The sequence below is a fragment of the Myotis nattereri genome (assembly GCF_964212035.1).
Source record: "Myotis nattereri genome assembly, chromosome: X".
NCBI classification, from domain to species: Eukaryota; Metazoa; Chordata; class Mammalia; order Chiroptera; family Vespertilionidae; genus Myotis; species Myotis nattereri.
The window spans coordinates 32,693,115-32,717,633 of NC_138078.1; the positions used below are offsets into that span (position 1 = coordinate 32,693,115).

Below are 24,519 nucleotides of genomic sequence, written 5' to 3' on the forward strand. Positions count from 1 at the left end.
GGGGGTGGCGCTGTAACCTCCCCATCAACCCTGCCTTGAGTGTGACGGGGCGGTGTCCCAACCCCCCAATTGGCCCTACCCTGAGTGTGACTGAGGGTGGCATCACAACCTCCCAATCCGCCCTGCTCTGTGCATGACAGGGGGTGGCGCCCCAACTCCCCAATCGGCCCTGCTCTGAGCCCGACCAGGGGCTGCACCTAGGGATTAGGCCTGCCCTCTGCCACCCTGGAGCAGGCCTAAGCCAGCAGGTCATTATCTCCCGAGGGGTCCCAGACTGCGAGAGGGCACAGGCCGGGCTGAGGGACCCCCCTTCCCCCGAGTGCACAAATTTTTGTGCACTGGGCCTCTAGTTTTTATATAAAATATCAAGGGGTTGATTATTATTGTTAACTAGTGGCCCGGTACATGAAATTCATGCATGGGTAGGGTCCATAGGCCTGGCCCATAATCAGGGTTGATCGGGACCTTCCTTTACCTGGCTGTCGGCTGCCGGCTGCTGGCCAGGGCTTTCCTTCTTCTGGCTACCAGTTGGGGCCATCTTTCTCCCAGTTGCCACTGCCGGCCAAGGCCTTCCTTCATTCCGCGCCTCCCCCTTGTGGTCAGCGCATGTCATAGTGAACGGTCGATCTCCCGGTTGGTTGAACTCCCAAGGGGACAATTTGCATATTAGCCTTTTATTATATAGGATTATTACACTCACTAATTGTGTTGGGCTAAGTACTTTCAGAAATACTTTTACATATATTTGAAATTTCACATGGCTAGTGATCAACCTCAGAGATCTAAGGGTAAATAGAATGAAGTAATGTTGAACCTGCTATTTTGACAAAATGTAAAAACTTTATTATTAATTAGTAATTAAAACAGATGATCATGATTCTCAGTGGATGGAGCATTAATTGTCCTAGTTTTTAGCCATGTCAAAGCAGCCATGTCCAGATGGCTCCATCAAAATATCAAATATCCTGATAGAAATCTGTCAACCAGGCCTGGCTTTTGATAGGATAGATTTTATACATTGTTTTCTTTCTTTCCTTTGAAGTTAGCCCACTAGGCTACTGGAGTCGCTTCAGTGACTCTGAAGTGATACCCATCTTTGAGTTTTGTTGGGATGAAAGAAAAAACATGAGTTTATTAAGGTACAAATTTTCTCAAAAGTGTAGAGGTTCAGATTGCTCAATTAATTAAAATTTCTCATTTTTATATTGTTTAGGAAAACAGTGACATTGTGAATGAAAGCCCAGCATGGCAAGAACAGATCCTTCTAAATGAAGAAGCCATTGCTCTTAGCAAGTTGGACAAAACCATTCAACATGTGGAAGTGTTTTGTTATGCCAGGTATGAAAATTATTTATTTAGGATACACCAAAGTAATGACTTCTTACTCACACTTCTTCGGAAGAGGCCAACTATAACCATTTATATAGAATTGATTGCTACATGTCTAATAGATATGCTGGTTTGTCTTTTTAAAAATGTAACTTTCAGATCTGGAGAACATATGCTAAATGAAATATGCCAGTCAGAGAAAGACAAGTACCATATGGTTTCAATCATGTGTTGAATTTAATGAACAAACTACCAAGCAAAATAGAGACAGACTCCCAGATAAAGCATATGCAGACAGCCCTGGTGAAGTGTAGGGGTCTTGAGCAAAAAAAGAGAACTCATGGACATGGATAACAGTGTGGTGATTGTAGAGAGAATAGGAGGGTGGGTGGAGGTGAGAGAGGACAGAGTGGATAAATAGTAATGGAAAAATAAAATAAAATGAAATCTATATATATAAACGGCTAATATGCAAAGTGTCCCCTTGGGAATTCGACCAGGAGTTTGATCGCTCACTATGATATGCACTGACCACCAGGGGGCAATGTGGAACATAGGAAGGCCCCTGCCGGCAGCTGGGTAAGGGTGCCCTGGCTGGCAGCCGGCAGCTGAAAGGAAGGCCCTGGCCCTGGCCGGCAGCTGGAAGGCCCCAATCTGCCCTGATCACCGGTCAGGCCTAGGGACCCTACCCTTGCACAAATTTTGTGCACTGGGCCTCTAGTAAAATATAAAAATGTAACTTTCAGTTTTCTCTGTTTAGAGATTAATAATAATAGTAATAATAATAATATCTTACATTAATGACTTATAATTCACCAAGCTTTTCTACATTCATTATCTTATTTGATTCTAATAACTATCCTGTGCTAGGATAGGGCAGATAGTATTAGCAGCATTTTTTGTACAGAATCCTCAATAGAACTAAAAAAGATTAATGTGCTGAATGTCACATCGTTTGATAAATGTCAAGGCCACACTCAAGTTAGGTAGCAGTGGAGCTTAAGATTAAAAACCAATATTTTTAATTGTAGTCCAGTGTTCTACTCTTTTTAGATAATATTCAAAGTAGCAAAATGGAAAATAAACACCACTCTTCTTAGATAATATTTAGTGTAGCATAATGGGAAATTATAATTTTGAATTTAAAAAATTAAATTGAGTGGTCATAACATTTGGGGACATATTGTAAATCAGGAGAGAACTCATTGTTTTAAAACATTTGAAAAAGTTTGTTTCTTTCAATGACACAGTTGATAGGCTGAAAGATAGCAGTCACATAGTGCAATCATTTAAATAGTTATAGGGTTGAGAGGTTTAAAATATCACACTGTCTGGCACGTCTATAATAATTAAAACTTAAAAATTCAAGATACTACAGATTCTTTAGGATATGTTCTGTCATGTTGAAAACTTTGGGAACTTGGTTATTTCTTAATCCATGTTCATATCTTTCAGATAACTAGCATTTTCTCCCATAAGCACAGGTATTTTTCTATGATTTTCTGCAAAAAAAAGACAGCCTTTAAATGCCAAATATAGATTGTAATTTATATAAAGCTAAATGGCATTTTGTATGAAAAGGTATAACTCTCTGATGTTGTTTAGAGCCATGGTAGACAGATTTAAAACCAAATGTGATCTCAACTGAAAAGCCATATGCTTTGATGAAACCAGGAATAAATATTTGATAACTTTTTAGTGTATCCATGAAAACTACTTGACTAGAATATAATGACAGTCATACTATGACCCTTTGAGAGATAATTTTTGATATTTTAGGGCCTTTGATTTCTCTCTACTCTATACAGTTGGGGTTTATAATTTCTAATGACTGAACTGACACATTTTGAGTGCAGAGAAAATGATCTCGTTTTCAATTTCTGATTTCTTTAGTTTCATTTTTGTGACTTCCTAAAGTGATAAAGTAAAAGGTTGGTGGTAGAAAGTTTGTTTTAAAACAGAAGTAGGCCAAAACCGGTTTGGCTCAGTGGATAGAGCGTCGGCCTGCAGACTGAAAGGTCCCGGGTTCGATTCCGGTCAAGGGCATGTACCTGGGTTGCGGGCACATCCCCAGTAGGAGATGTGCAGGAGGCAGCTAATCAATGTTTCTCTCTCATTGATGTTTCTAACTCTCTATCTCTCTCCTTTCCTCTCTGTAAAAGATCAATAAAATACATTTAAAAAAAATAAAAAATAAAAATAAAACAGAAGTAGAACTCTGCTGTATGTTCCTCTCATTGCCCGTTAGAGCATGTCACAAGAGGTTAATTGGGATTATGTTCTATATATCTTAATTTACTTGGAAAAGGTAATTGGTTATTAATATCATACTTAGCAGGAAGAGCCCTGAGAGTATCCAGTGGAGGAATGTACAGAAAATTCACTTCTGTATAGCTAGTGCTACAAACATGGGTAAACAGGAATAACAATACCTCATTTAGCCCCAGCCAGACTGTGGCATCCTTAATCTTTGGATCATGGCCATAAACTTGGAATTATGTGAAAGGGGCTAAGGCAGAATAGCTTTCACAAAGATTTACTTTATATGAGGACCAACTGACTTAAATCAAAAACCTTATTTAGTACATATTTCTGACAACCTTATTTTCATGTTTTTTCCCCCCCCCCATCATAGTAGTTTAAAGCAGAAAATAGGAAAGGGAGATCTGCTTAAAGGCAAGCATACTGAGAACCACACCAAGACCCAGGTAATAGTCCTGCCTTTACCATTCAGCCTGCTATGCGATATTGAGCGAAATGTGGCTCCTCTCAGGACCTCTGTTTTATCATTAGAAAACATAAAGGGTTTGGACTAGTTGATCCCAAAGGTCTCTCTAGGCTTTAACATGCTATTATTTTAGGTGCTAGTTGAGAGGCTAACAGAGAAAGAGTAAACCGTAACAGCAAGTGGAGAGCAGGCTTTGGCCTTTTAGTGTAAGGGCAAATGGCTTTTATACTAGAGCAGCAGTTCTCAACCTGTGGGTCGTGACCCCTTTGGAGGTCAAATGACCCTTTCACAGGGATCGCCTAACACCATCGGAACACACATATATAAATACATATTGTTTTTGTGATTAATCACTATGCTTTAATTATGTTCAATTTGTAACAATGAAAATACATCCTGCATATCAGATATTTACATTATGATTCATAGCAGTAGCAAAATTACAGTTATGAAGTAGCAATGAAAATAATTTTATGGTTGGGGGTCACCACAACATGAGGAACTGTATTAAAGGGTCGCAGCATTAGGAAGGTTGAGAACCACTGTACTAGAGGATCCCTCAAGGGCATCATTGTATTATAGCACAGTATAACATTGGATGGTCATAATTATATCACATTTTCTTTAGGTAAAAGTTAAATTTTGTTCCTTATCTTTCACTTGCAAATGTAGGGGAATTTTAAACACATTTTAGGAAGATGAGTATTAAAAATGATTAGAATTACATTTTTAACATTTTAAGAGATTAGCTTTGGTTTTCTAGGAAATTCTCTCATTTTCTCTTGAGTAAGTAAAGTTATGACTATGTTGTAGATCCTTGACATTCTTATGAACTACATCTCAAAATCTTTGTGAATCCCCTTTTGTAAATAATGAAAAATATAGTACAGGTTTCTGGCTTTTTGTTGTTGTTACAGTTGTTTTTTAACATGTGTTATTGATGTTAATGTTAATTTTGTGGACAGAGGGTGTGTGTATGTGTGTGTCTGTAATTCTATATAATTTTAACACATATGTTAGTCCAGATCTCCACCACATAGTTAACTTACAGAACAGAACAGTTCCGTCACCACAAAGATCCCTCCTGTTGCCATTTTATAACCACACCTCATCTCCTTCCTACCTCCCCCCCCAGTCCCTAACCCCTAGCAAACCAATCGGTTTTCCAGTTCTATATTTTTTTCCCTTTTGAGGATGTAAATGGAACTGTACAGCATGTAGCCTTTTCTCATTGGCATTTTTCCCTCAGCATGGTTACTGGGAAATTCATCCATGTTGTTTCATGCATCAATAATTTGTTCTTTATTATTGCTGGGCAGTATTCCCTGGTATAGATGTACCACAGTTTGTTTAAGCATTTACCCATTGAATAACATCTGGGCTGTTTCCAATTTTGTCTGTTACAAATAAAGATGCCATGCACATTTGTTTACAGGGTTTCATGTGAACATAAGTTTTTATTTCTCTGGGATAAGTGGCCAAGTGTGTAATTGCTGGGTCATATGGTAATTGCATGTTTAGTATTAAAAGAAACTGCCAAACTGTTTTCCAAAGGATCTGTACCATTTTACATTTCCACCAGAAAAATATGAGTGATTCAGTTTCTTCACATCTTCACCAATATTTGGTGTTGTCACCTTTTTATTTAGCCATTTTGATAGATGTGTAGTGTAACCTCCCATTGTAATTTAACCTCCCATTTGCGCCTTGACTGGGGATAAAATCCGCAACCTAGGTATGTGCCCTGACAAGAATTGAACCAGCAGCGGTTTGGTGTACAGGAAAACTCTCAAACCAGTTGAGCCACCTGGCCAGGGCAATGTTTATTATTTTAATGTAAGGATATCTAATTGCTTTAGCACCATTCGTTGAACAGGCTATTTTTCCTCCATTGAATTCCTTTTGAATCTTTGTCAAAAATCAGTTGCTGTACTTTGATGGGTTTATTTCTGGATTCTCTATTCTGTTCTATTGATATGTACAGGTGCTCTTTGAATTATGATGGGGTTATATTCTGATAAACCTATCATAAATTGAAAGCATTGTAAGTTGAAAATACATTTAACACACCTAATGCACTGAACATCATAAATTTGTCCAGAACACAATACCCAAAAATTGGTGGCAACACAGTATACTGTAGAGTATTGTTTATTTAGCCATGTGGTCACATGACTGACTAGGAGCTGTGGTTTGACACTACTGCCCAGCATCATGAGAGAATATTGTATTGATATTGCTAGCGTGGGAAAAGATAAAAATTCAAAATTTGAAATATAGTTTCTATTGAATGCATATTGCTTTTGCATCTTCATAGTAAAATATCATCAGTTGAACCTTTTCAACATGAATACTACACTGTCTTGATTACTACAGCCAAATATTAGGACTGAATACCAGGTAGAATTATTCCTCCAAATGTATTCTTTTTTTTTTTTTTTCCATTCTCACCCAAGAATATTTTTTCCATTGATTTTTAGAGAGCATGGAAAGGAGGGAGAGAGAAAGAAAAACATCGACATGAGAGAGACACATCAATTGGCTGCCTCTCGCATGCACACAGACCCGTCCTAGGATTGAACCTGCGAATGAGGTATGGGCCCTTGACCTAGAATCGAACCTGAGACCTTTGGGTCCACAGGCTGACACTCTAACCACTGAGAAAACTGGCCACGGCCAAATTTATTCTTCTATGTCAAGATTGTTATAGCTATTCTAGAATTCTTGTCTTTCCATATAAGTATTTTGACAAGTTTGTCTATGTCTAAAGAATGTCGCTGGAATTTTGATAGGAATTGCATTAAAACTATAGATCAACTTGGGGAGAATTGACATCTTTTTTATTTTGTCTTCAGTTCCATCAACAAGGTATGTCTCTTCATTTACAGAGGTCATCTTTGATTTCTTTGTACAGAATTGTATAGTTTTCAATGTACAATTCCAGGACATGTATTATTAGTTGTATGTCTAAGTATTTAATTTCATTTGGAGCATTGCAGTTGTGAGTAGGTATTGCTTTTTTGATTTTGGATTTCACATGTTTGCAATGTTATTTATAAATACAACTAGAGGCCAGGTGAATGACATTCGTGCACTGGAGGAGATGACCCTCAGCCCAGCCTGCACCCTCTCCTATCTGGGACCCCTCGGGGGATGTCTGACTGCCGGTTTAGGCCTGATCCTTGTGGGACATCCGGCAGTCGGATATCCCTCTCACAGTCCGGGCCTGCTGTCTCCTAACCACTTACCTGCTTGCCTGCGTGATTTCCCCTAACTGCTTCTGCCTGCCAGCCTGATCACCCCCTAACTGCTCCCCTGCCAGCCTGATTGATACCTAACTGCTCCCCTGCCAGCCCAGTCGCCCCCAACTGCCCTCCCCTGCCGGCCTGATCCCCCCAAACTGCCCTTCCCTGCCAGCCCAGTCCCCCCAACTCCCCTCCCCTGCCAGCCCGGTCACCCCCATCTGCTCTCCCCTGCCAGCCTGGTTGCCCCCAACTGCTCTCCCCTGCCAGCCTGATCGCCTCCAACTGCCCTCCCCTGCTGGCCATCTTGTGGCTGTGGGTGCTGCCATCTTTGAGGGTGGGGCAGTCAATTAGCATATTCCCTCCTTATTGGCTGTGGGTGCCGCCATCTTTGAGGGTGGAACAGTCAATTAGCATATTCCCTCCTTTTTGGCTGTGGGTGTTGCCATCTTTGCGAAGGCACGAGGGTCAATTAGCATATTCCCTCTTTATTAGATAGGATTGTTTTACAAGTGTTGATCTTATATCCTGAAATCTTGCTGAACTGACTTTTTAATCCTGTGAATTCTGTTGTAGATTCCTTGAGATTTTTACATAGTCATGCCTTCTGCAAAGAGAAAAAGATTTATGTGTTCTTTTCCATTGGCTTTTTATTTTGAGTCTATTTTCTATTGAAGGTCATGTGTTTTCTCTCTATAGTCATACACCACAAGTTAAATTGTGTTTTCTACTTAGCCTTTGACTCACTTAATGAGCTTTTTTGTGTGCGTGCGTGTGTGTTTTGTTTTTTGGTTGTTTTTTTCAGAAAAGAAGTTATTATCACTTTCTGAGGACTTTGTAATTATACACTAATGCTAGGCAATCGTTTAGGGTCTCTCACTTGCTAATTATCTTGTTCTTGCACACTACTCTCTCATTATGTGCAAATCAAATCCACAGTCTGACCAAATGGCAAATTACTCTATGTTCTAAACTTTAATGGTCATTCACCTCAAGAGTTTAGTGAATTTAATTACATTGAGAAAATAGAAGTCAAACTTCAATCCTTGGTCATATGTCATTTGGTCATAAAAATATTGTAGTCATAACCAGTAGCCTTTTAATTTTTAATCTTTCTTTCTATCTTTATGAATTTATTTTTATTTTGCATCTTTGTAGGTAATAAAGGTAGATTCAGCATTGACTATTTTTACAAAACATTTATAAATAAATAGGCAAGTATACATGTAATGCAAAAAATACTAATGGCAAGTTTTTGAAAAAATGCCTTTGGCATTTAAATAATTAAAGATGGTTCACATGCCTAATTATTATTTTTTTTTTTGCTTTAGAAATGGTTTTATTTATTGTGAATATTATTTAATAAACTCACATAACCATTGAAACTCTCACAGTCAACAAGTATTTCTAAAATATATTAGGTATTTAATCAAGAATATTCAGGAAAATCAATAATAACAGCAAAGTTTAATAGCATTATCCATTCAATATAATTTCCATTATTTATTTTCCTATTTGTTATGTTTATTTGACTTTTACTATTTTATTTTGTTTATAAATACATTTATAGATATTATACCTATATATATGCATACACATATGCATACACAATCCAATCTATAAATTTTTACAGTAATTATTCTGACTTTTATAATTTGTATAGAATAGTAATTTATTACAAAATTATATAAACATTTATAATATCTTCTCATTTTAAAAATAATTTTTATTTATCAGTTACAGTTGATATACAATATTATATTAACTTTAGGTTTACAACCCAGTGAGTAGACATTTATATAACTTACAAAGTGATCACCCTGATAAGAGCTTCCCAGATAAGAAAAAGCTACAGTAGCTTATCACCACCAAAACAGTAAATGTTAAAGGGTCTTTTTTAACAAGAAGAAAAAGAAAAAAGAAATTGACACCATACAGTTCTTAAAATATTATCTGATACCATAGAGTTATTACAATATTATTAACAGTATTCTGATACCACACAGTTGTTACAATATTATTAACTACACTAGTGGCCCGGTGCACGAAATTTGTGCATGGGGGAGGGGGTGTTCTTCAGCCCAGCCTGCACCCTCTCCAATCTGGGACCCCTCGAAGGATGTCCTATTGCCGGTTTACAGGGATTGGGCAAAAAACGGCAGTCGGACATCCCTCTCACAATCCGGGACTGTTGGCTCCTAACCCCTCACCTGCCTGCCTGCCTGCCTGATTGCCCATAACAACTCTGCCTGCAGGCCTGCTTGCCTCCAACTGCCCCCGTCGCCGGCCTGCTTGCCTCCAAATGCCCCCCCACCAGCCTGGTGACCCCCAACTGCCCCCCCGCTGGCCTACTCGCCCCACCTTCTCTCCCCACTGGCCTGCTCGCCCCCAACTGCCCCCCTGCTGGCTTGCTCACTCCAAACTGCCCCCCCTGCTGTCCTGATCACCACCAACTGACCCCCACTGATGGCCTGCTTTCCCCCAATGGCCCCTCCCCCCACCAGCCTGATCACCCACAACTGCCCTCCCCTCTTGGCCTGTAACCACCTCTACCTCGGCCCCGCCACCATGGCTTTGTCCAGAAAAACATTCGGAAGGTCTCTTGGAAGGTCTCCCAGTCTAATTAGCATATTACCCTTTTATTAGTATAGATAGAGTCCTAGTGCACGGGTGAGGGCTGGCTGGTTTGCCCTGAAGGGTGTCCTGGATCAGAGTGGGGGTTCCCTTGGGGCATGGGGTGGCCTGGGCGAGGGGTCTGTGGTGGTTTGCAGGCCAGCCATGCCCTCATGCGGTGAGGGTCCCCACTCGGGGGGTATGGCCAGCCTGGGTGAGGAGCTGAGGGCTGTTTTCAGGCTGGCCACACCCCCTTCAGGGTGAGGGTCCCGACTGGGGTGCCTGGGCAGCCTGGGTGAGGGGCTGAGGGCCGTGTTCAGGCTGGCCACACGCCCTTCAGGATGGGGGGGGGGGTCCTGCCGGGGTGTCTGGCCAGCCTGGGTGAGGGGCTGATGGCTGTTTGCAGGCTGGCCACGGCCCCGGGCAACCCAGGCTCCCAGACCCTCCTTGAGCAGAGGCCACCTCAGCTGGAAGCAGACATCTGGGATTTATTTATCTTCTATAATTGAAACTTTGTAGCCTTGAGCAGAGCCCATAGCTGGCCAGGGCAGGTGGGATGCTTGGCTTCCTCCCTTGCCAGGGGCAACCCAAGCCTCCTGTTCGCTCCAGCTCCATGGCTGCCGCCATCTTGGTTGGGTTTATTTGCATACTCACTCCTGATCGGCTGGTGGGCATGGCTGGTGCACGTGGCTTGTGAGTGTAGCGGAGGTATGGTCTATTTGCATGTTTCTTTTTTATTAGATATGATTCCCTATGCTATACTTTGCATCCCCATCACTATTCTATAACTACCAATTTGAACTTCTTAATCCCTTCACCTTTTTCAACCACCCCCTCAACTCCCCTTCTATCTGACAATCATCAGTCTGTTCTCTGTATCTATTAGTCTCTTTCTGTTCTGCTTGTTTATTTATTTTGTTTTTTAGATCTCACATATCAGTGATATCATATGGTAATTGTCTTTGTCTGACTTATTTCACTTAGCATAATACCCTCTGGGCCCATCCATGTCATTGTAGATGGCAGGATTTCATTCTTTTTTATGGCTGAGTCATATATTTCATTGTATGTATGTACCACTTCTTTTCTATCTATTCATCTGTTGATGGCAACTTATGTTTCTTCCGTATGTTAGCTATTATAAATAATACTGCAATGAACATATGGATGCATATGTGTTTTTGACATAGTGTTTTAGGCTTCTTTGGGTAAATACCCAGAAGTGGAATTGCTGGGTCCTTCCTTGTCTCTTGTTATAGTCTTTGTTTTAAAGTCTATTTTGTCTGGTATAAGTATTGCTACATAGCCTTTTTGTTTGTTTCCGTTTTTATGAAATATATTTTTCTATCCCTTTCAGTCTATTTTTGCCTTTAGATCTGAAGTGAGTCTCTTGTAGACAGCATATGTAAGGGTCTTGTTTTGTTATCCATTCAGTTGTTTAATTAGAGCATTTAATCCATATGCATGTAATTATTGATAGATATGTGTGTATTGCCACTTTATTATTCATATATTTTTCTTTTTCCTCTTGTTAAAGAAGACTCTTAAACATTTCTTATAATACTGGTTTGATAGTGATAAGCTTCTTTAGCTTTTTCTTGTCTAGGAAGCTCTTTGTCTTTCCTTCATTCTAAATGATAGCCTTCCTGTGTAGAGTAATCTTGGCTGTTAAGTCTTTGCTTTTCATCATTTTGAATATTTCTTACCAATCCCTTCAGACCTCTAAAAATTGTGTTGAGAAATCAGCTGACAATCTTATGGGAGCTCCCTTGTAGGTAACTAACTGCTTTTCTCTTGCTGTTTTTAAGGTTTTCTGTTTGTCTTTAACCTTTGGCATTTTATTATTTGCCTTGGTGTAGCCCTCTTTGGATTCATCTTGTTTGGGACTGTCTGCATTTCTTGGACTTAAATGTCTGTTTTCTTCACCAGGTTAAGGAATTTTTTCTCATTTTTAAGATAGGATTTCAATTATTTTCTCTCTGTCTTCCCCCAGCACCACTATGATGGGAATGTTGGTACACTTGTAAGTTGTCCCAGAGGCTCTTTATACTAGCCTCATTTTTTTGGATCCTTCTTTCTCTTTTTGCTGCTCTGATTGGGTGTTTTCTGCTTCTTCATCTTCCAAATTGCTGATTTGACCCTCTGCTTCATCTGCTCTACTGTTGATTCTCTGTGATGAATTTTTCATTTTTTATTATGTCTTTCAATTCTAACTGGTTCTTTTTTATGTTTTCTATCTCCATTTTTATGTTTCATGTCTCTTTATTGAAGTTCTCACTAAGTTCGTCTACTCTTCCCCTAAATTTATTGAGCATCCTTATAACCACTGTTTTGAACTCTTCATCTGGTAGATTGTTTTTTCTTCATTTTATTAAGTTCTTTTTCTCGAGTTTTATTCTCTTTTTTTCATTTGGGGCATGTTTCTTGTCTCCTCATTTTGGATGCCTCCCTGGGGTTTTTTTCTATGTATTAGGTAGAGCTGCTATGTCTTCCAGTCTTGGTAGAGTGACCAGTGGTGCAGCCTCCTCAGCCCTAACTGGGTACTCCAGCTGTGCCCTCTGTGTGGGCTGTAGTTTACCCTCCTGTTGCCCTTGAGGCTTGATTGCTGTTGGCACTTCAGTGGGAGAGATTTACTCTCAGGCTGATGGGCTGTGAGGACTCGTTGTGACTACTGCAAAGCAGCTGCTGTGTAAGGGCTGACCCCACAAAGCAGGATTGGCTTCAGCAGGGCTCTGGTGCCTGCCGAGTCCCACCCCTTGAATGTGTTGCTCCTGGAGGTGGTTGGCTGATGCTCTGTCATGGTCTGAAATCGTCTACTGGGTGCTGGCTCTGGAGCCTCCCAGGAGATACAGACCAGGGTCAGCCACCACCTGAGTCCTGCCCAGATTCACCAGGCATGAGCTACATAGCAATCTGCAAATGGCTGCTGTTTGTGCATTGTGTGGAGGTGCCCAGGAGAGACCAAGCTGTGAACCAAGTCTGGCTGCTGCTAGTGCTGGGCCTGCAGCCCCTTAAGAAGAGGTATGGAACACACTGAGGCCAAATGCTGCTTGTTTGGGGGTTGTGAAGCTTTATAAGATATTTTAGGAAAGCCCACAGAATAAGCCAACATAGGCCATTTGTATGCAAAAGCCACTGGAAATGGCTTTGATGGCCTGTAATTTGGATGGGCTGGGTGTCAGGGAATCACAAGGTTAGGGCAAACGTTGTTATAGTCAGGTTGATGGAGACTCACATATGCTGCTGACTTGGGCTTGCAGCAGGAGGGGTCAGCAAAAGAACAATGGCTTTTGCCATCACTTCTATTTGGGAGAAAGCTGCCCCTTCAGCCCTAGTCTTGAAACAATTCAGTTCCTTCCCATATGCCCTTGGTTTCTTTCAAGCTGCTGTCATAGTGCTGGAGCTCAGAGATAGTGAGTCTGAGTAAGTCTCTGTACAGGCCCTTGAGGAGGAAATCCTGAGACTCCAGCAACCTCAGTCTCAGCCAAACTCCCTGCTGGTTTTCACGGCCAGGAGTTATGTGGTATTTTTTTCCTGCCACTGGAACCCTGAGTTTGGGGGCCTGGTGCGGGGCTTAGAGCCCTTGTTCCTCGGTGGGGACCTACACAGCTGAGTTATCCTTTCCAGTTTTTATCTGCCACACGTGGGTGTTCGACCAGCCTGTACAGCAAGCATGTCAAACTTGCGGCTGGCGGGCTGCATGCCTTGTTTATTTGTCATGTTTATTGTACAGTATCTCCACCCCTACTACCAGTCCTGATGTGGCTTCATCTGTATATCCTTAGTTGCAGGACTTCTACTCAATTAAATTTCAAGATTTCAATGATTTTTGTTCTGTAGTTTAGTTGTAATTTTGATGTAGTTGTGAGTGGGTACAAGTGCCACGTTTACCCACTCTGCCAGCTTGAATGGAAGCCCTTTATTTTTAATCTTTGATTACAAGTACAGGGCAAGGAGGAAAGATCAGTGCAAACCTATCACCACTGCTTGTGTTATTGGAGAATCAAATTCCTCCCTTGCTCATTCGAGTGGGAGTAAGGTTTGTGGTGTATCACTGAAATAAGCATTTTCAGAAGCCCCCACGGGAGATTGAGATGTGGAAAAAGGCTTTATTTGCATGAAGTTATATTCCTCAGGTTCCAAAGTCCCCTGCCCCTTAAGCCAGTCCTGAAAGAGGGACAGCTGGGGTGGCAGCAGATCTAGAAGCCGGGCCAGTGTTCAGAGCTTCCATTCCATGTTGCAGCTGGGTGAGGTTCAGCATTAAGGCTAATTAAAGTCCATTAGTCCATGTGTGGAGCCCCACATGGCTGTGGGCCACATGGGAGCAAGGGAGCGCAGATCCCTGCAACAGGAGTCCTGGGAACCCCGGGGTACCAGAGAGAGAAGCAAGTGAGCTTCCTTTATTTGAAAGTTTAAATATTCAGGTTTCTGGTACATGCAGTGGCCATACCCATTCTGGCCATTGACTGGCTCCCAGGTGTGAAAGATTGACAAGTGCCTTCCCTTGTCACTCAGACCTTACTGGACATGCGTCTGAACTGTGTTTGTCTGGTCCTTTCCCCCATCATTTAGCAGCCAACAGACTTGGAGAGTGTTAAATGCAGCTTTTTGGCAAAGCTGTATAAATGGTATGCCTATATTATCTAGTCTTCCCTTTCCATCTTTCATGTTAAATAATAATTATGCTGTTATAAAGGCATTACTTGGAAACTGCATTAAAGTTCATGGCAAGTCAATAATACCCTACTCTAACATAAACACATATGATAGCGCATTATTTTTTGTTGTTGTTGTTGGTGACTTACTTTAAAAAATAATTCTGGTGTTCAACCTAATGGTTTTAGTGATCTTTCGAACCTTAAACTTAATACTTTTGGTTATTGCAAAATTAAGGTAAGTAATAATTAGAAATTGTAGTGGTTAGTCTATTATCATAGTTTAGTCCAGGAACCACAAGTTCTCTAAAGAATTATCCAGATTATTTTGTTATATTAAAGCTTTCGTTATCCTGAAGACTGCTTAAAATAAGTGGGGTAATTTTTAGCTTGGGCCAGAAATACTTTTGCTATACATTGATTGTTTTTCCTTAAAACAAATATTGTAACTATGCTATGATTTACAGAAGAGAAATGTAAAAGGACTAGAACTTATTGGATATTATGTTTGTGGCAGCTGCTATAACCTGATGCTTTACATATTTTAGTTTATTAAATTTTATTTAATCTGTGCCATGGCAATGCACATGAGTTGTAGCTATATTTTACTTACAATAATCTGAAAGTTAGGGGAGGCAGAAGTAGAGAACCAGGACTTTATTCCACGTCTGTCTAACTCTAAAACTTGTGCTATTTCCATTGTATCATGTTATATTTCATGCAGCAGATAAATACATGTGTGCACATCAGGGGATCCTTGTCACTAAGTGAATTAACTATTTCCTTTAAAGACTAGCACCTAAAATGGATTTACTTTTTTAAGTTACTAGAATACTGTTTAGTATTGTAAAGTAGTCATATGTATGATGAGGAATTAAAGTGCCTAACTCCCAGTGTTAGGAAGATAAGGGATGAATCCAGGGTTCTTTAGTTGTTTGTGACTGTATATGCCACAGAAAGTTTTTGTTTTTTATATGAGAGAGCAAAAAGCATCTATTATTTCTACTTTTAAACATTTAACAGGCTATGAAAAGGCATATTGCATAAATTCACACAAGCCCAAACAATTCTCGAGTAAAAAATTGTTGCCTGTTAATTTCATTATGTCATGTAGTTTATCTTTCTAAAATATTGACAAGAACTTGTGCCTTTTCTGCTCCATTGTTTGCATAATATTGAAAACTGTTTTTCCTTTTTTGGCATGATAATGACCACTTGCACCTCAGATGTGCAGATGAACCAACTCTTGTGAATCGATACCAAAATAAACATATTATTCTAATAGTAATCTAAAATTCTATAATTTTTACAATTCAGTCAAAGATATTGTTTAATACTGTGTGCAGATGAGTTTGTTTAGGCTGTAAATGACACAGTGCCCAACTAAAAGTGGTTTAAACAAGTAGATGGATAGTAGGTAGGGGAGTCCGCACATGAGCAGGTGAGTATGTCGGTAGTTTGGTCATTGGAGAATTTGTTAATTGAGCATCTTAATCTTTTAGAATTCTGGGGTGCCTGCTCTTCACTTATTCAGTTTTCTCTTCAGAGTTACAGAATGGTTGCCATGATTCCAAAAAGGGTTTTACACAACAAAAATCTTTAAAAATGAAAAGACGTGGGAGAGTTTTTCTTAACATGTGTGTGCTTTTTTTGCTATTATTATACTAGAGAGTTTTTAATAAGAAGCCCCACCAGACTCTCCCTTGTCTTTGTGGCTAAAACTAGATAACTGGCTCACTCCAAAAGCAATTACTAACAAAGGTTAGTAAAATTACTATGCTTGTTTTTGATCAATCATGATCTATCCTGTATTGAAACGAAATTCTAGCTCTGTGGCAGGGAGGTAGAGGGTAATTAATGCTTGTTGACTAGGCAACCAACAGTACCTGCTATATTCCACCCTATGAAATTTTGTTCTTGAAGAAGTTGACAGGAGATTGATATGCTATTTCAGCTATATTCTACAGTATGCGTTAACATTTTAAGTGGTAATAAATAGTGAAATATGTCTACCAATATATTACGTTGCAACAATTCAAAATTGATTACAGTGTTGTTGTTGTTTTAATATTACTACTTTCTGGGATAAAAACTTTTGGATAGTGCGATTTTTGTAACTCTTATGAGTAACCATAAACATTTATTTGCAGGAATAAACAGCTGGTTTAGCAGTATAACATAAATGTGTAAACCAGAAATGAATGGCCTTACCATAAAATGCATACATCAGAGTAAAAGAATACAATCTCTTCAACAAGCTGTACTGGGGAGAAAAGGTGTAAATGACTGAAAAATAAATAGTGAGCACTTGTGCTGGATAAATTAACCAGCTAGCTGGTAATTTTTCATTTGACTCATCTAAAAGGGTGACTGTTACAAGGCAATAATAAGACACATACACTTTGAAGTGTTCTTTTGTTTTTACCATTAATTGATAAGCAATACTACATAATGTCAGAATTTGTACTCCCCCAAATTTTCAGGGTTATATATAATTTTTGGCAATTAGTAAAAAATGCATTATGCAAAGCAGTATTCAGCAGTTGTAATTCAGTAAAATCATCTCAAAAATATTGTTATACTGTATTGTAAGTGGCCTTTGAAATTCAAATTAGCAGTATAAAAACATTAAATTTCATTTGCGAAATCTGTTTTATTAAAAAGCTTTATAAGAACTAATGATGTAGAGTTTTTCCTTTATATGTTAAAATTGTAGTAGCATTAGAACTCAAATATTCCTTTGAGAACATATAATCCAGTGACATTCATTTTCAACTGGCAAATATGTCTTTATACTTTTCAAATATTTTAAATTAATAAAATTGAGTTATTTGAGTTATTTTATTCTGAAGTTTGCTTCAAAAGGTTAAATTATCTTTTATAAGATTTATTTTTTTTTACCATAAATGAAGAACAGAATTTTGCTTACTTAGGAATTGAGTGAAGTTTAAGTTTTTTGAATTTTCTTGTGTTTTTATAACTTCTAGTTAGGTATTAAATTCAGTTTTGGCAGAATTTCAAAAATATTGTGATTTTTTTTTAATGGAAAGTAAGGACACTACTGTGTTTTTAATGCATATGTTTTACGTAGTGCTAGAGATTTCACCAAATTATTATGTTGAGAACAGTAAAACTTAATAGCTTATGAATGTCAAACAAATTTACAAAGAATAATTTCTTTCCTTACACTTACACCTTTATTTAAGTATTTTTGACTTATATGTTCCAGATTGTCCAGCATTGGTTAGTACATCTCATTCACTCTGCAAAGTCTCCTTTCTCAGAATGCAATGTAGAGCCACTGACTAGATCAGTTGCTATGCTTGATTTTCACAGTGTCATCATCATGGTCTGTAATAAAAGAAGTTGCCATATTCTGTCTTATCTGTAAATTGTAATTAAATTATCCTGTAATTTCTCAGTTTAACCTTTAGGCATGGAACTTTCGCTGAAAGTTATTACTTTAAATTCTTCATGGAACACACATTGGTTTATTGGTTTTCAAAATAATGAAAGTGAATACAGAGCATGAACAATATTGTAGAAAATATACAAATAGAATTGCCTATTATCGCCCTTCATTTTGACTGAAGAGCTTTCAACATATGCTCTCAGAAAACCTAGGTACATATGTTTTGAGTTGCTTGTTAACTGTGGGAAGTTTAAAAATATATTTGATTAATATCATCTTAGAATAATCTTTTAGAGTTTATAAAATATTTTTCATATATGTAGCTCATTTGTCTTACAACAGCCGCATGAAAAATAAGGCAGATAGAATGATCTGCATTTTATAGATGGGGAATCTGAGAGATTTTGAGTTGCGTAATATTTGCAAAATAATGCATCTAGGACTAGAGCTTTCCTGATAATAGTTTCCTAGATCTGAAAAGTATCGTAACATTAATTATATCAATTCCTTTTTTCATTATATTTAATTAAAATTACTAGATTATAACAGTAAAAATATCATGGAATTTTATTTCCTGACATTTAAAATAAGTTATTTTATTCTTTCATTTTACCCTTTTTATTATATTGTTTATTGTGTTAAAAAGGAACTGATAAATGAATGCAACGTAAACTTCATGGGTGTATTATGGGGACATGGAGTAATAATAGAATGATGAGTGTAGTTGAGTTAGGATCAACAACTTCAAAATGAAATGTAAATGTTTTCTTAGAGTGGATAGATTGTTGAAGTACCTCATTGTTTGGGGATGGGGGAATTATGACATTATGGGGAGTGAAAAGAATAACTCAGAATAAACAAATTATATGGACCAATACATGGAGATTAGAGTTGATAAATTAAGAATTAGAGCTGTCATGTTGGAAAGTAGGAGAGATGAGACCAGAATATAGTAGATAAAGAAGGTGATTTGGTTTAGAGAAAGGAACAGGAAGATTTTATGTGGTAGGGTTTCGAAGTTTGAAAACATTTTTCCATTAGTATTTTATTTTTTTATTAAGTTTGTTGTGGTGACATTGGTTAATAAGATTATATAAATTTCAAGTGTACATTTCTGTAATTCATGATCTGTTTATTGCATTGTGTGCCTATTATCCACAGTCAAATCATCTTCTGTCACCATGTAATTGACTCCCTTTACCCATCTCTACCCCCACCCCCTTTCCTCTGGTAACCACCATACTGTTGTCTATGTCTGTGAGTTTCAGGTTTATATCCCACAAGTGAGTGAAATCATATGGTTGTTAGTTTTTTCTGACTGTCTTATTTCGCTTAGCACAATATTCTCAAGGTCCATCCATGTTGTTGCAAATGGCAGTATTTCATCTTTTCTTATGGCTGAGTAGCATTCCATTGTATATATGTATCATATCTTCTTTATACAGTCCTCTATTGAAGGGCACTTCGATTGTTTCCTGTCTTAGTCACTGAATAATGCTGCAATGAACATAGGGGTGTGTATATTTACAAGTAAATGTTTTCCAATTTTTTTCATAGATACCCAGAAGGGGAGTTACTGGGTCATATGGTAACTCTATTTTTTATTTTGTGGGAAAACTCCATACTGTTTTCCATAGTGGCTGTGCCAGTTTACATTTCCACTTCCCGTGAATAAGGGCTCCTTTTTTTTTTTTTTCACAACATCTCCAACACTTCTTATTACTTGTTGATAATAGCCATTTTAACGTGTGATTTGCTATTAGTTCTTGAACACTATTGTGATTTGTTTCAAAAATACAGTTCACCTGTCTGCTTTAAAAGAGAAAAAAACTCATGTACAAGGACAACAGTGTGGTGATTGCCCAAAGGAGGCACATGGAGGAAGGTATCAGGAGGATAAATGGTGATGGACGGGGACTTGACTTGGGTGGTAAATACACAATACAGTGTACAGATGATGCATTATATTGTATACCTGAAACCTGTATAATTGTGTTAACTAGTGTCACCCCAATAAATTTAATAAAAAAGAAATTTTTAAAAAGGCAAAACCTCAAAAATGTACTGTGACACAGTCTGCTAAACCCTGAAGTATTTGTGATTTTCAAATCTTTTTTTAAAATATATTGTTATTGACTTCAGAGAGGAAGGGAGAGGGAAAGAGAGGTAGAAACATCAGTGATGAGAGACTATCATTGATCAGCTGCCTCCTGTCCACCCCTATTGGGGCTTGAGCCAGCAACCCGGGCATGTGCCCTGACCAGGAATTGAACTTTGACCTCCTGGTTCATAGGTCAATGCTCAACCACTGAGTCACAAATCTTAATTATGTTTCACATTGTATTGAAACCTGAGCAGGTGAATGTTTAATGTGTAGGTCACAGAAGGCAAAACATACAGTGAACTTGATAAGATTCAATGGGGTAAAGAAGTAAAAATTGTCATTACAAGTTAAAATATAAAAATGCAACCAAGTACAATATTTGGTATTGATTGTTATTATAATTTCTCATTAGTCAGGATATGCATGAAGGTGTCGAAGAGGCTGGTGCACTGCAGAAAAATCACTCTCCAATGACATCTGCGAACTCCACAGAAGCTGCAAATTCTGCCTGCCTGCCTACAGAAGATGAGTCATTAAGCACTGTGAGCGGTGAAGTGCTCACAGAACAAACTCCAGGGAGTGCCCTAGAAGCAAATGATGTTGAAGTGACCAGGGTGAAAGAAAACGGTCGTGATAAAACTTGTATGCTGTCAACTTCAAAAGAGGGAACAAGTGAAAATGTGCCTATAGAAGAAGACATTGCAAAACAACCAAAGAAAAATAGGATTACTTACTCACAAATTGTTAAAGAAGGCAGGAAATTTAATATTGATTTGGTATCAAAGGTAAGTACCAATTTTGCCCATCTTGTCATAGAACAATACTAATTTTCAGTTGATTAAACATAGTATTTTGGCCCATGAACACAATTTTTGTAGTTTTTTGTTTGTTTGTTTGTTTTTCTGTGAAGTGTAGAACATTTGTTTTCTAAAGATGTAATAGTCAGAGGATTTTTAATTCCATTAAATATCTTTATATATAGGTTAAAATCATTAAAAATGCTCAGTATTATATTGCAAGAATACTTTTGTACTAGAGCACAAGTCTACCCTAATATTCTCCTACTGCATGGATTTGAATTATATTGAGAGGAAAAGACTAATGATCATAATTCAGATTCATGTTATTTATAGTCAGTCTATTAAGTGAACTTTTTTTAGCCCATATATATAGTAATTGTTTTAACATCTATGTGGTAATGAACATTCTTAAAAAACCAATGCATTTTTGAAAATCATTTGTTCAGATGTGAGGGCTTCAGAGGATAATTTAATAGAAGTGGGGTCAGGGAGGCTGGAAAGAATGCTATTGTCTTTGGTTGTTTCTATCCTTAACTCTAATGTTATGTCAGTGTCTTAGTCTTAGGAGGGTACAGGGTTGCATTGTGTTTATAGAAAGCAAGGCTAATTCTGTGCAAAAGAATATAAAACCAATAAGATAAAGGATAATGGCCTTAAAGAGTTAAGCTATAGGGCTGAATGAAAATTTAAAGACCAAGTGAAAATTAAAGAGATCAAGTCCCATAAGTTGAGGGCAACCAATAAGAAATCGAGAAGATGTAGACAATACATAGATCTTGTAACATAGAAAACTAAACCTGAAACCTATATGATCATATTAACCCATGCCACCCCAATAAATTTAACAAAAAGAGGAAAAAAAAGAAAATAAAAGAAGTAGAAATAGAAGTAGGGGAGGGTAGTGTATAATATGAATCTACCCACAAAACTAGACTTTTCAATTTAATGTGCTTTCATCAAGTTCAAAGTTATAGAGAAATGAGAGGGACGAATTGCACACTCCTCACATTTTACTGATACAATCTCATATCCTCATACTGCTGCTCTCTCTGAACTTGATGCTTTAAAATATGAGTATCTTTTTACTATCCATTGTTTCTTTCTATCACATAGCTCTCTGTGTCAGATTCTGTCCTGGTCTGAATTAGCTACTACCTTGCTTCTACTTCATAATTCTGCACTATCTATTTTATTCTCCATGTTACCTATGCTATTGATTTGTGGGTGGAAGTTTGATCATAGCTCACTAATAGACCTCCTATTCTCATGAGCAGCAACTAGCTTTAAAAAACAAAAGAAAACAAAACAAAAAACAACTGGATGTCAAGTAATGAATATGTTTTGTTCTGAAATTTTTCATTTTGAATTAGTTACTTGGAATTTGGAATGCCTTACTTAAGTAAACAATGAAATAAATAATGGTTAAGAATCGAGGCTAGCTCATAAAAGTCTCTATAACCCTTAGGGTAACTGAAATACAGTACAAATCTTGCAAAAGAAAATGGTACAAGACATTGCTTTTTCATTTTTGGAATTAGGAAACTGTTTACTTGTATAAGAAAGTGAAGGATGGTTATAATGGAGAGAGTGATAGTTTATTAGATGCCAAGACATTTCAGGAGACTCTGAAGATTTCTGGGTATTTTTATTAGTTTGAATGGTTCATAATAATGGTTCTCTTAGGAAAAATTAAAAACAAACATATTGAGAGGGGTCAAGGCAATTATATTTTGTTCTGCATAGTTGTCATGGGTTCATACATTTAAATAGCCAATAATAATTTACTGTATTCATTCTACAAAAACAAGATTAGCTAAAGAATGTATAACCATAGCAATACAAGAGACATTATCATTTTTAATGTTAGTCATTTAGAGAACATTTACTGAGTACCCACTTGTTGGGAAGCATTGTATTCCATGATATTGGGGGCATTCAGTTACTTACTGGAAATTTTATCTATTCTAAAGTTGCAGTTATTACATCTAAGATTGGAATGATTGACAAATACTTTCAGAAGCCCTACTTTTTACTAAATTCAGTTTGATATCTCCAAACTACTTGACATTTGTACATACATTCTATTTCATGTAGTGCGTTCCAGTTTACAAAACACATCCATGTATGCAGCCTATTAAAAAGTGATCTTATAGCTCAGGGTAGTTTAGTTAAATAAAATACTCCATAGTATTATACTGTTTAGACTAATAAACAAGATAAACAAAGAAGAAGTTCTTACAGTTAAAACTCATTTGTAAGAATGTCTGTACCCTTATGGAAGCAGCAGTCCATGGGAAGCAAAAATCATTAATTGTTAAATCTAGTGCCCATTATTTTAATCATAATGAAATATACGTTAGCCTCTCACCACTGTGACATTGCTGTAGTAGAGCATTAGTGGTGAAAAAAAGGCTTAAATTTAAATATGGTAACATTCATTATATCTAAGCTTCAGACAAAAGTTTCAAATAGTTTTAATTTAAATGTATTTTAATTCTTGAGTGATATCTTTATCTTTTTTAAAATTAAACTTATTGGGGTGACATTGGTCAGCATGAACATAGAGGTTTCAGGTGTGGTTTTCTATGTTACAAGATCTGTATATTATACCATGTGCTCACTACCCAAAGTCAAATCTTCTGTCACCATATATTAGGACTCCTACCCCTCTTCCCCCCCATCCCCTTCCCTCTGGCAACCACCATACTGCTTGTGTTCATGAGTTTAAGTTTTAGATCCCACATATGAGTGAAGTCATATGGTTCTTAGCTTTTTATGACTGACTAGGGGCCCAGTGCATGAATTCGTGAAGCGTAAGGAACTGTGAGCCGCAAGGCTGCAGTGGGCACAGGGGTGGGTCTTGGCCCCTCCCACTGTGGCCCCTGTCCCCTGTCTGCCAGTAGCCCTGCTCCCGCCGCCGCTGCTCCCACACACTGATGGCGCTGCCCCCGCTTGCATCCACTGACGGTGTGGAGCAATTGGGGCTGGCGCCAGCAGTGGGTGCAAGCGGGGCCAGTGCCATCAGTGGGTGTGAGCAGCAGCTGCTGCACTGATCGCCTCTCAGGAGCAGGGGAGGTGGAGAAGCCCTGAGGAGTGATCAGGGCCAGCACCAGGCAATGGCAGCAGGTGCCAGCCCCAGCAGCAGGTGCGAGCGCCAGGCAGGACGGTGGTGCGCGGGAGCAAAGAATTTTCAGTAACCACCATAGGGTCACACGAATGACAGCTACCAGCGCCCCACCTTGGTCTGGTGCACCGCTCACCTGCTCCACCATCCTGTCGTGGCCAACACCTGCTATGTTCTGTGCGTGCCCCCTGGTGGTCAGCACACATCATAGCGACCAGTTTGGGTGTTCTGCTGTTTGGTCTATTTGCATGTTAGCCTTTTATTATATAGGATTTACTTCAGTTAGCATAATGTTCTCAAGGTGCATAATGTTCTCAAGGTGCATAATGTTCTCAAGGGGCAGGTTGTTGCAAATGGTGCTATTTCATCCTTTCTTATGGCTGAGTAGTACTGCATTATGTATATGTACCACAACTTTTTTATCCAGTCCTATTGCAGGACACTTTGGTTGTTTCCATTTTTTGGCCGTAGTGAATAATGCTGCAATGAACATAGGGGTACATATGTCTTTG

At 38.4% G+C, this 24,519-nt stretch overlaps 1 protein-coding gene across 1 annotated transcript in view; it reads left to right on the forward strand.

The window, feature by feature from the left end:
* CHM (CHM Rab escort protein) overlaps positions 1–24,519 on the forward strand; it is a 283,722-nt gene that overhangs the window by 105,640 nt on the left and 153,563 nt on the right. Inside the window, exons 4-5 of the mRNA XM_081115452.1 lie at positions 1,214–1,338; positions 20,496–20,868. Coding sequence (XP_080971578.1) covers positions 1,214–1,338; positions 20,496–20,868 — 498 coding nt within the window. The remainder of the gene's footprint in view (positions 1–1,213; positions 1,339–20,495; positions 20,869–24,519) is intronic.